Here is an 11,423-nt window from a genome sequence, read left to right on the forward strand (position 1 = left end):
ATAGACTCTCTCTGCAAGCGGTATCAAGTCTGGGACCAAAAGGCTCCTTAACAGCTTCTATCCCCAAACCATAAGACTGCTGAAGAGTTAATCAAATGGCAACCAGGACTATCTGCATTTACCTCCTTATTTTATTACAATCTATTCTTGTTTTGTATCAGGAATCAAGGTAAGACCCAGATGCAGACTGTCGAAGTAACAATGTTTATTGTAGCAACAGGGGCAGGAACAGACCGGTCAAGGCAGGCAGGGGTTGACAATCCAGGGTAGAGCAAAGGTACAGGATGGCAGGCAGGCTCAGGGACAGGAAGAGAGGTAAGGCGGGCGGGTACAGGGTCGGCACAGGCAAAGGTCAAAAACCAGGAGGCTGAGAAAAGAGAGGCATGGAAAAAGACAGGAGCTGACAGGAAAACCACTGGTAAGCTTGAACAAACAAGACAAACTGGCAACAAACAGAGAACACAGGTATAAATACACAGGGGATAATTGGGAAGATGGGCGACACCTGGAGGGGGGTGGAGACAAGCACAGGTGAAACAGATCAGTGCGTGACAGTTTTGCACTGAGTCTCTTGCACTGGCTAGATGTACACTCACTGGACTCTAACCACACACATGCTACAATGACTCTAACACACACACACACACAGACAGACACACACATTCCTTCCTTCACACTCTTCAAACACGCTATTGCTACTCTCTGTTTATTTTCTATGCATAGTCACTTTACCCCTACCTACATGTACATATTACCTCAACTAACCCGTACCCCTGCACATTGACTTGGTACCGGTACCCCTTGTAAACTCAGCAAAAAAATAAACGTCCCTTTTTCAGGACCCTGTCTTTCAAAGATGATTTGTAAAAAAAAAATAAAGGGTTTAAACACTGTTTCCCATGCTTCTTCAATGAACCATAAACAATTAATGAACATGCACCTGTGGAATGGTCGTTAAGACACGAACAGCTTACAGACGGTAGGCAATTAAGGTCACAGTTAGGAAAACTTAGGACACTAAAGAGGCATTTCTACTGACTCTGAAAAACACCAAAAGAAAGATGCCCAGGGTCCCTGCTCATCTGCGTGAACGTGCCTTAGGCATGCTGCAAGGAGGCATGAGGACTGCAGATGTGGCCAGGGCAATAAATTGCAAAGTCCGTACTGTGAGACGCCTAAGACAGCGCTACAGGGAGAGAGGATGGACAGCTGATCGTCCTCGCAGTGGCAGACCACGTGTAACAACACCTGTACATGATCGGTACATCCGAACATCACACCTGCGGGACAGGTACAGGATGGCAACAACAACTGCCCGAGTTACACCAGGAACGCACAATCCCTCCATCAATGCTCAGACTGTCCGCAATAGGCTGAAAGATGCTGGACTGAGGGCTTGTAGGCCTGTTGTAAGGCAGGTCCTCACCAGACATCACCGGCAACAACGTTGCCTATGGGCACAAACCCACCGTCACTGGACCAGACAGGACAGGCAAAAAGTGCTCTTCACTGACGAGTCGCGGTTTTGTCTCACCAGGGGTGATGGTCGGATTCGCGTTTATCGTTGAAGGAATGAGCGTTACACCGAGGCCTGTACACTGGTGCGGGATCGATTTGGAGGTGGAGGGTCTGTGTGCTGTGTGTTACAGGGAAGACATCCTCCTCCCTCATGTGGTACCTTCCTGCAGGCTCATCCTGACATGACCCTCCAGCATGACAATGCCACCAGCCATACTGCTTGTTCTGTGCGTGATTTTATGCAAGACAGGAATGTCAGTGTTCTGCCATGGCTAGCGAAGAGCCCGGATCTCAATCCCATTGAGCACGTCTGGGACCTGTCGGATCAGAGTGTGAGGGCTAGGGCCATTCCCCCCAGAAATGACCGGGAACTTGCAGGTGCTTTGGTGGAAGAGTGGGGTAACATCTCACAGCAAGAACTGACAAATCTGGTGCAGTCCATGAGGAGGAGATGCACTGCAGTACTTAATGCAGCTGGTGGCCACACCAGATACTGACTGTTACTTTTGATTTTGACCCCCCCCCCCCTTTGTTCAGGGACACATTATTCCATTTATGTTTGTCACATGTCTGGAAGTTGTTCAGTTTATGTCTCAGTTGTTGAATCTTGTTATGTTCATACAAATACTTACACATGTTAAGTTTGCTGAAAATAAATGCAGTTGACAGTGAGAGGACTTTTTTTTTTTTGCTGAGTTTATTTACATGCTACTCTTTTTCCTTTAGTTTATTTAGCAAATTGTACTTACTTACTTTTTAAGAAACTCTGCATTGTTGGTTAAGGGTCTATTTTGTTCAGTGAATGTTCAGTGAATGTGACAAATAACATTTGATGAGGAAACCAATTTGTAATTTGGGTGAACTACCCCTTCATGAATCTACAAATCTACAATCCATTCCGTAAATATCAGATTCCATCGTTTACATTCAGCCATCGATATGCGCTTCAACCTACAGTGCAACCAACCGTGATTTTTACATTCTATTTATATTTTGTCTGTCATTGGTAAACAATGTGTATCTGCCTACCCAGTCTTTGAAGGGATTGGGCCGTTGAGCTATCAGTCACCTCCTTTCCTCCCATTTGGCCTCCATTGGTTGGCTGTTGTCTTTTCTCTTTCTCTCTGTCGCGGCGGTGTGTCGGAGCTGCTGTGTCCCCGATCTGGCACGTTCCTAGCCAAATTCTTAACGGTTTTACAATTGGATTCCCCTTTTACGAAATCGCCACAGTTCTAAACCCTGCCAAAATTAAAGCCAGTGCTCCTTAATTAGCGCCTATTTCTCCCCCACACAGTCTCAAAATTAGAACCCCCAAGAAGATGGCGGTGGGGTCGGCAGTTGCCCGGCTTGAGGGCCGAGAATTCGAATACCTGATGAAGAAGAGATCGGCGACCATCGGACGGAACTCATCGCAGGGCTCGGTGGACGTCAGCATGGGCCATTCTAGCTTCATCTCTCGCCGGCACCTCGAAATTTTCACCGCGGGTGAAGATGGGACCGGTAGCGGGGAATTCTACCTCCGATGCCTCGGCAAAAACGGGGTATTTGTTGATGGGGTGTTCCAGAGACGAGGGGCTCCACCTCTGCAGCTCCCACGAATGTAAGATGGGGTAGTATTTTACATTTTATGTCGCGGTAGAACCGCTAAGGTAAAGGTGATGATAGTCTGACCTCGCGTTGTTATTGTTTTGTTCCCTGGCCGCCGCACGTGTTGTGACAAACACCCGGCGCCTGTCCACACAGCGAGCCGCTGGTAACGCTGGCTTTGTTTGCATAAAAGGGTTACGCGAAGCACAAACACATTTTTTTTGGTAATTTAACATTACTAAGCGTGCGTATCTAGGTACTGTAGTTGGCTAGTTATGTCTGTATACGTATTTCTTGCTATCAAAACGTGTTTACGGTGGAAAACGTATGTAGCTAAGGTTAGCTGTACTTGTGCAATGGGCCATGCTTTGGCGAAATGTCAGCTTGGTTTCTAGGCGGATGTGTTGCAATGTTTGCACAGCATAATGTACAAAGAAACTAGCCTGCCCCGTGTTTTGTTATTGTCAGTATGGGCTGTAAATCATGTTGAATTTATATTTTATCCAAATGTTACCCGACGTTTCTGTTTACATTCTAGCAGACGCTCTTATCCAGAGGGACTTACAGTAGTGAGGGCATATTATTTGTCATACTTTTTCGTACTGGTCCCCCGTGGGAATCGAACCCACAACCCTGGCGTTGCAAGTGTTATGCTCTACCAACTGAGCAGGAAATGGCAATAGGGGTTTGGAAATAGTCTTGATTGGTACACAGTAATATTAAACCATAACAAATCAGATTCTTTTGAATATATGTTTTATTGTCATATACACTGGAAAGGTGCAATGAAATGTGGTGCTTTACTGGTCTGAAATGTCAAATAGTTCTATGTCACAGTCAGCTGGTCCCATAGCAGATGATATGGTCCAAGTATACCCCAATGATATGGTCCAAATATACCCCAATGTAATAGTAAGTAAGAACTGTTATGTAAGCTCCATTTATAAACCCTGTTAATAGGCTAACTCTTGGCCCTTATTAGAGTGCCTCTGCATGTTTTGATACCCATTCAACACTGCTGGCGTGTTGCAGTCAGAATGCAGATTTTTTTTTTTTTTTTTTAACTAGAATAGTCAGTTAAGGAAGAAAAAATATATATTTACAATGACAGCCTACCCCAGCCAAACACTCCCCTAACCCGGACAATGCTGGGCCAATTGTGTGCTGCCCTATGGAGCTCCAGATCACAGCCAGTTGTAATACAGCCCGGGATCGAACCCGGGTCTGTAGTGACACCTCTAATACTGCGATGCAGTGCTTAGACTGTCTGGGTAGGTGTGGATGGCCTGCACTTAGCATGTTCAACTATTGTGTCCTTAGACTCTCTCCCTTCCTCTCTTTCGCTGTTCTCCAGGTGCTGTCTCCGGTTCCCCAGCACCAACATCAAGATCACGTTCACAGCCCTGTCCAGCGATAAGAAGGAGCGTAGGAACGTGTCGGAGTCACCGGTAAAGCCCGTCCAGCCCCAAATGGCGCCGCTGACCATCAACATTCCAGACAACATCGCCCACCTCATAAGCCCCCTGCCCTCACCCACCGGCACCATCAGGTGAGACTGAAGTGAAGTATGAGCCATGAAACAATCAGACCGTTGCAGATGGCAGGGCGTTGCAGATGGCAGAGCGTTGCAGATGGCAGGGCGTTGCAGATGGCAGGGCGTTGCAGATGGCAGGGCGTTGCAGATGGCAGGGCGTTGCAGATGGCAGGGCGTTGCAGATGGCAGGGTTATTCAAATCTGGATCTGGACGCGAGTGCCGCTACTGATTTTCGAAAACAGCAAGACTCCGAACCTCCAGGCTCAGATGTGAATACTCCTAGTAGAGCTGGGAGATATGGACAAAAATACATTTTGTGATAAATTGACTGAATTATCACAATAATGATAAATTGAACAATAAATTCATAAGATTAATATGCACCAGTAACTTTTGAAATATTGCCCTTAAAACTACTAATACAACTTGGAATGTTGTAGCTATCAATTTTTCAGTTACCAATAGCCCATAGTAGCAGACTTATTTCATTTAAGACTTCACATTCTTTCAAAGGCTAATTATTGTTATTGTCGATCAGTAAAATATCCATGATAAATGGTCGGTATGGATACGTTTTGGGTTTATGGTCGCAGCTCTATCTCCTGGCATATACACTGAGTGTACAAAACATATTAAGAACACCTTCCTAATATTGAGTTGCACTCCCCCCTTTTGCCCTCAGAATAGCCTCAATTGGTCGGGGCATGGACTCAACGAGGTGTCGAAAGCGTTCAACAGGAATGCTGGCCCATGTTGACTCCAATGCTTCCCACAGTTGTGTCAAGTTGGCTGGGTGTCGTTTGGGTGGTGGACCATTCTTGATACACACAGGAAACTGTTGAGCATGAAAAACCCAGCAGTGTTGCAGTTCTTGACACAAACCGGTGCACCTGGTACCTGCTACCATACTCCGTTCAAAGGCACTTACATTGTCTTGCCCATTCACCCTCTAAATGGCACACATATACAATCCATGCCTCAAGGCTTAAAAATCATTCTTTAACCTGTCTCCTCCCCTTCATCTACACTGATTTTGTTGTGGATTTAACAAGTGACATCAATAAGGGATCATAGCTTTCACCTGGTCAGTCTGTCATGGAAAGAGCAGGTGTTTTATACAGTGCCTTGAGTCTTCTTGGGCATGATGCTACAAGCTTGGCACCCCTGTATTTGGGGAGTTTCTCCCATTCTTCTCTGGAGATCCTCTCAAGCTCTGTCAGGTTGGATGGAGAGCGTTGCTGCACAGCTATTTTCAGGTCTCTCCAGAGATTTTAGTTCGGGTTTAAGTCCAGGCTCTTGCTGGGCCACTCAAAGACATTCAGAGACTTGTCCCGAAGCCACTCCTGCGTTGTCTTGGCTGTGTGCTTAGTCGTTGTCCTGTTGGAAGGTGAACCTTCGCCCCAGTCTGGGGTCCTGAGTGCTCGGCAGGTTTTCACCAAGGATCTCTCTGTCCTTTGCTCTGTTCATCTTTGCCTCGATCGTGACTAGTCTCCCAGTCCCTGCCTCTGAAAAACATCCCCTCAGCATGATGCTGCCACCACCATGGTTCACCGTAGCGATGGTGCCAGATTTCCTCCAGACGTGACACTTGGCATTCAGGCCAAAATAGTTAAATCTTTGTTTCATCAGACCAGAGAATCTTGTTCCTCATGGTCAGAGAGTCTTTAGGTGCCTTTTGGCAAACTCAGTGGGCTATCATGTGCATTTCACTGAGGAGTGGCTTCTGTCTGGCCACTCTAACGTAAAGGCCTGATTGGTGGAGTGCTGCAGAGATGGTTGTCCTTCTGGAAAGTTCTCTCCCATCTCCACAGAGGGACTCTCGAGCTCTGTCAGAGTGAGCATCGGGTTCTTAGTCACCTCCCTGACCAAAGCCTTTCTCCCCCGATTACTCAGTTTGGCCAGGCGGCCAGCTCTAGGAAGGGTCAAGGCTGGTTCAAAATTATTCCGTTTAAGAATGATGGAGGCCACTGTGTTCTTGGGGACCTTCAATGCTGCAGAATTGTTTTTTGTACCCTTCCTCAGGTCTGTGCCTCGACACAGTCCTGTCTCTGAGCTCTATGGGCAATTCCTTCAACCTCATTACTTGGTTTTTGCTCTGACATGCACTGTCAACTGTGGGACCTTATATAGACCGGTGATTGCCTTTCTAAATCATGTCCAGTCAATTGACTTTACCACAGGTGCACTCCAAGTTGTAGAAACATCTCAAGGAGCTCAATTTCGAGTCTCATAGCAAAGGGTTTGAATACTTAGGTAAATAAGGTATTTTTGCTTTTTATTTTTGTTTGTAGATTGCTTAGGATTTATTTAATACATTTTAGAATAAGGCTGTAACTTAACAAAATGTGGAAAAAGTGAAGGGGTCTGAATACTTTCCGAAGGCACTGCACCAGCAGAGGAAGTTTCAGACACTATGGTTATGGGTTAGGTGTCTTGGATGCTTGTTGGATCTGAGATCTTTTCTGCCATCGCAGGATTCCCTTGTTCATCACCAAACCACAGTCTCTCCCTCAGTCTCACCGTTAAATTGTTTCTCGCCCCAACAGTGCTGCCAACTCCTGTCCAAACTCCTGTCCGTCAAGTCCCCGAGGCGCGGGTCTGTCTGGCTATAGGATGGGCCGCGCACTGACCGCTGACCTCATCAATGAGAACTCCCAATCAGACGAAAAGGACGGCTCGGGAGGAGACAGCCCCAAGGTGAGACACCAGCATCCCAATAGTCCCAAAGTGGCTTCCTCTCCTTTCCTCCACACTGATATGAAGAGGTCAGTCAAAGCATTATAATTGAAGTCAAATGAGAGACCTGTCCATCTGTTACAGAGCATTGTCAATGAAGGAAAGAAGAGGATTCCACTGTAGACTGTTGAGGTTTTCCCCCAGTGCTGGGATGAACCGGTGAACAAGTGAAGCGTTCAGAACGTTGAATATAGAAATGAGACTAATAGAGCTAAACAAATCCCTGTTTTGCCTGACAGTCCTATCAATTCTACCCAATTCGTTTCTATCTCCGTGTTCTGTAATGTGGCACCGTCCTGAACACACCCCTGACTCGATTGTCTTTAGAGGTAGAACCCAGGGTGATGGGAAAAAAAGATTGGTTTTGTTTTGGTTCTCTGGGATGGGTTACTCATTGAAGGAGAATGTAGACTTTGGAGTGACAAATCCCGGCGAACTATAACTCTACTTGTTTTCCAACTAACATGAAGCTGAAAACATGTTCTCACAAAACCGAACCCTTTTTAATGACCCAGATAAACACATGCAAGACACACACATCAATCGTAGCATAAATCTAATCAAATATCTGTAGCATGAAATAAAATGCTTTCTCATTTGTTCTGTCCTCAGGATGACTCCAAGCCACCGTATTCCTATGCACAACTAATAGTCCAGGCTATCACCATGGCCCCCGACAAGCAGCTGACTCTGAATGGGATTTACACACACATCACTAAGAACTACCCGTACTACAGGACCGCAGACAAAGGCTGGCAGGTCGGTGAATCCACCCTGTATTTCATCCCGCTGTGGTATATTTCTCTTAGAATGAGACAAACTGACATCTACGTAAACTGCAATCTTCCTAAGTTATCCAGTCTCACGTTATCCATTACAACCTGTCTCTCTCATGGTTTTGAACTGAACTCTATAACAGTTATATCTTTCTGTTCTAGAATCTCATCTATTGTTTCTCTCGCTCTCTCTTTCTGTCTATAATTCCATCCATTCTCACTATGTCTCTCTACTGTGTTGTAGAATCTCAATCCGCCATAACCTTCCCATTGTCATGAATACTCTGTCTACTGTGTTCTAGAACTCAATCCGTCACAACTTGTCTCTCAACCGCTACTTCATCAAAGTGGCTCGGTCTCAGGAGGAGCCGGGTAAGGGATCGTTCTGGAGGATCGACCCTTCATCAGAGGGCAAGCTGTGTGAACAGGCGTTCAGGAAGCGCAGGCCCAGGGGGGTACCCTGCTTCAGGACCCCACTAGGCCCCCTCTCATCCAGGTAAAACAGTTCTCACTAGAAGTCACATGCTCCTATATTTCACTCTCGTATATACTGTAGTTTGAAATGGCATGCAGTTCTCCAGCAGTATATTAACTCACCACTACCCCCTGTGGGCTCAGTTAGGCAGTGCAGGTAGAGAATTATTTCTCTGTCTGGGACACTGTGCTCTAAATTATTCAATGGGCTCTGGGTAGGATGTTTTTTTTTGGCATGCAGAACACAAAGATGAACGTACACTCACATTTGCTAATCATTCTAATAGTCTTCCTGCTGTTGTCCCTTCAGGAGTGCCCCTGCCTCTCCTAGCCACACAGGGGGACTGTCGGCCCACTCCAGTGGTGTGCAGTCCCCGGAAAGCCTGTCCAGGGAGGGTTCCCCTGTGCCCATGGACCCAGAGCCAGCCCGGGCCATAGCTCCCACCACAGCCACTGCCCTACAGCCCAAACTAGCAGTCATCCAGGAGGCCCAGTTCGCTCAGAATGCTCCTGGTGAGTTATGTTATGTTGGAGGTTGTTGTTTTACTGTGTTAGTGGGTGGTTAACAACTCCACTTCCTGTCTGACCTCTGATACTTGTCTCTGATAGGCTCCCCTCTAAACAGCCAGCCGGTGCTGATCGCTGTGCAGCGACAGTTACCCCAGACTACCATGAAGCCTGTTACCTACACCATGGCAACGCCCGTCATGACAACAGCTGTAAGCTCCGCCCCCGTCATGCAGACGGTGCATGTACTCCAACAGATCCCGATGGTCACCATGGCTACTATTGGTGCTACACAGAACTCTGTCGTTACGGTAAAGACAGAACTGCAGGAGAACGGAGGGGGAGACCACAATGGGGTCAAAGGTGAGGAGACAAAGTTTGGCATATAGATTTACAGTCAAATGTACATTTTCTTTGCTGTACCAGTCCCTTTATAAATTAAAAACTGTAGTCATGTATCTCAGTGTTTGTCTCTATTCAACCAGTCAAAGTGGAGCCAGTCCCAGCCGTCACTGCTTCCTCTATAGGCAGGGCCAATCGCATCATCCAGACCTCCCAGGCCACGCCCCTAACAACGGTTACCATCTTGCAGCAGGCCCCCCTGGGCCAGCATCGGCTTCCTATCAAGACCATCACACAGAACGGGACTCGCCTGATCCCAATTACTACTGCTGCTAACACAGGTGAGACACACTCAAGATGGCACCTAACACCCATGAAGCTTGTATAAAAAAAATATAAAAAAAATAAAAAGGGTTGCCATGAATCCAGTAGTAAAACTCTCTCTCCTCTCAGCAGTGGTGAACCCCCTCCACCTGTTGGCAGCCCACGCCTCGGCCTCTGCATCACTGCCAACCAAGAGGCGGAACGGGGAGCTGGCCGACCACTCCGAACCCAAGAGAGTCAAAATGGAAGAGGGGGGCGAGAGCATTATCCCCGCTGTAAACAACAACTCGCACACAAACAGAGACGAGGAGAATGGGGTTAGTGAAAAGGCCAGCGATGACTAGAGGTCCTGACCCCTCTCTTCAATGGGCCCCCTCTCTGTTCTACCCCCGACCTGACTCCCACTCTAAATCACGTTGATCATCTACTCAAAGGGAGGAAAGAGATACATAGCGTGTGACCACTAAACAGACCACTCACCCAGTTAGTATAAAAATAGGAAAATAATCCTTCAAAAAGAGAAGGCAAATTAAGTTGCTAAAGCGGTGACGCTGTTTTGGAGAGACTCAACCTTAAGAGAAGCACGGTAACCCTTCATATATAAGTTATTTAAAAAATAGTTAACAAAATGAAAAAGGAACTCTAGACTACCAGAATCACCAAGGCTTCCACTGCTGATTGGTAGGTTCCCCTGTCAGTTTCTACCCAGGACACGCCCCCAATGGAGGGATGCAGCCAATGGCGTCATCCCGGCAGCATGATAGACAAGTTCTTAATATTTGGAAAGAAATGACTTCAACGACCGTTAACAGTAGTGTATTCCCTAAAGGGAAGTGTGTGTGGAACCATTCCCTGTATCTCTGGCAGCTAGCCTTCATGTCGACCTACCTAAAGCAGTCGTGAGTGAGTAGAGATGTCGTATTTTGTTGTACACGTGTATCCTAGGATCGTCTTTGAGTGTACCACCCGTTTTCCAAGGCACAGACATGTTAGTAATAACCATACTAAAAGCTGTAAGAAGTGGGTTCGAAAAATATTTAAAGTCACCTGATATTGTGGAATCTTTGTTCAGTGAAATGAATGTAGTCTCCTTTTCCTTCAAGAAAACACTATCTATTGAGTGGATTGTTTTTTGTTTTTCTGTTGTCAAACCCAAAAGAAGTTTCCAAATCACTGTACATCTACAGATGTCATATTTTAACAAATATCCTATAAGAAAAAATATATTTCCATGCGTGTTTGACCGTATGCTTCATCAATGCTTGCATGTTACCGAATTTAGAGAATGTACATGAGCAGTTAACAGAATATGGAACTCAAGAAAATAAGACTGAATCTATGCTATACTGTATGATTCTGACCAGTAAAGCACTTACCCTCTTCATGTATTTTATTTACCTTTTTTATTCTGTTTTCCCTGTCATCAATGGCTGTGTTTACCTTTTTGTGTTGAACGTCGGCAGTCCCCTTGCTTGATTATTTTCTTCTGTTCTGGCTTTCCCCGAAGTCTCTTCAGATTCTATTTGGTTTCCACAAGGAAAAACAAGTGATATGTTTGTTCTGCTTCGGTGGGTAAATGCATCCTTTTTTTATTTTATATATATATAAATTAATTTCAACCTCT

General features: G+C 46.0%; 1 protein-coding gene and 1 long non-coding RNA gene across 5 annotated transcripts; one reads left to right on the forward strand and one right to left on the reverse strand.

Annotated features, from left to right (window-relative positions):
* Nucleotides 1–188: 188 nt before the first annotated feature.
* On the reverse strand, nucleotides 189–2,662 carry LOC139570008 (uncharacterized). Its single transcript, XR_011673992.1, has 2 exons — nucleotides 2,548–2,662; nucleotides 189–505 (listed from the first exon to the last, which is right to left on the reverse strand). It is a non-coding gene; the product is annotated as an uncharacterized lncRNA (long non-coding RNA).
* On the forward strand, nucleotides 2,638–11,423 carry LOC139570007 (forkhead box protein K2-like). Of its 4 annotated transcripts, none has more exons than XM_071391443.1 (9): nucleotides 2,638–3,118; nucleotides 4,460–4,654; nucleotides 7,187–7,337; nucleotides 7,989–8,135; nucleotides 8,455–8,648; nucleotides 8,937–9,139; nucleotides 9,236–9,496; nucleotides 9,619–9,816; nucleotides 9,932–11,423. In XM_071391443.1, the coding sequence occupies exons 1-9, from the start codon at nucleotides 2,838–2,840 to the stop codon at nucleotides 10,141–10,143; spliced, it is 1,842 nt and encodes a 613-aa protein (XP_071247544.1). In that variant the 5' UTR covers nucleotides 2,638–2,837; the 3' UTR covers nucleotides 10,144–11,423. The 4 variants fall into 4 exon arrangements, with proteins under 4 accessions (XP_071247544.1, XP_071247542.1, XP_071247541.1 ...); XM_071391441.1 differs by having other exon boundaries at nucleotides 2,640–3,118; nucleotides 9,598–9,816; XM_071391440.1 differs by having other exon boundaries at nucleotides 2,641–3,118; nucleotides 9,598–9,816; nucleotides 9,929–11,423.

The sequence above is a fragment of the Salvelinus alpinus genome, chromosome 3, assembly GCF_045679555.1.
Source record: "Salvelinus alpinus chromosome 3, SLU_Salpinus.1, whole genome shotgun sequence".
Lineage (NCBI taxonomy): Eukaryota > Metazoa > Chordata > Actinopteri > Salmoniformes > Salmonidae > Salvelinus > Salvelinus alpinus.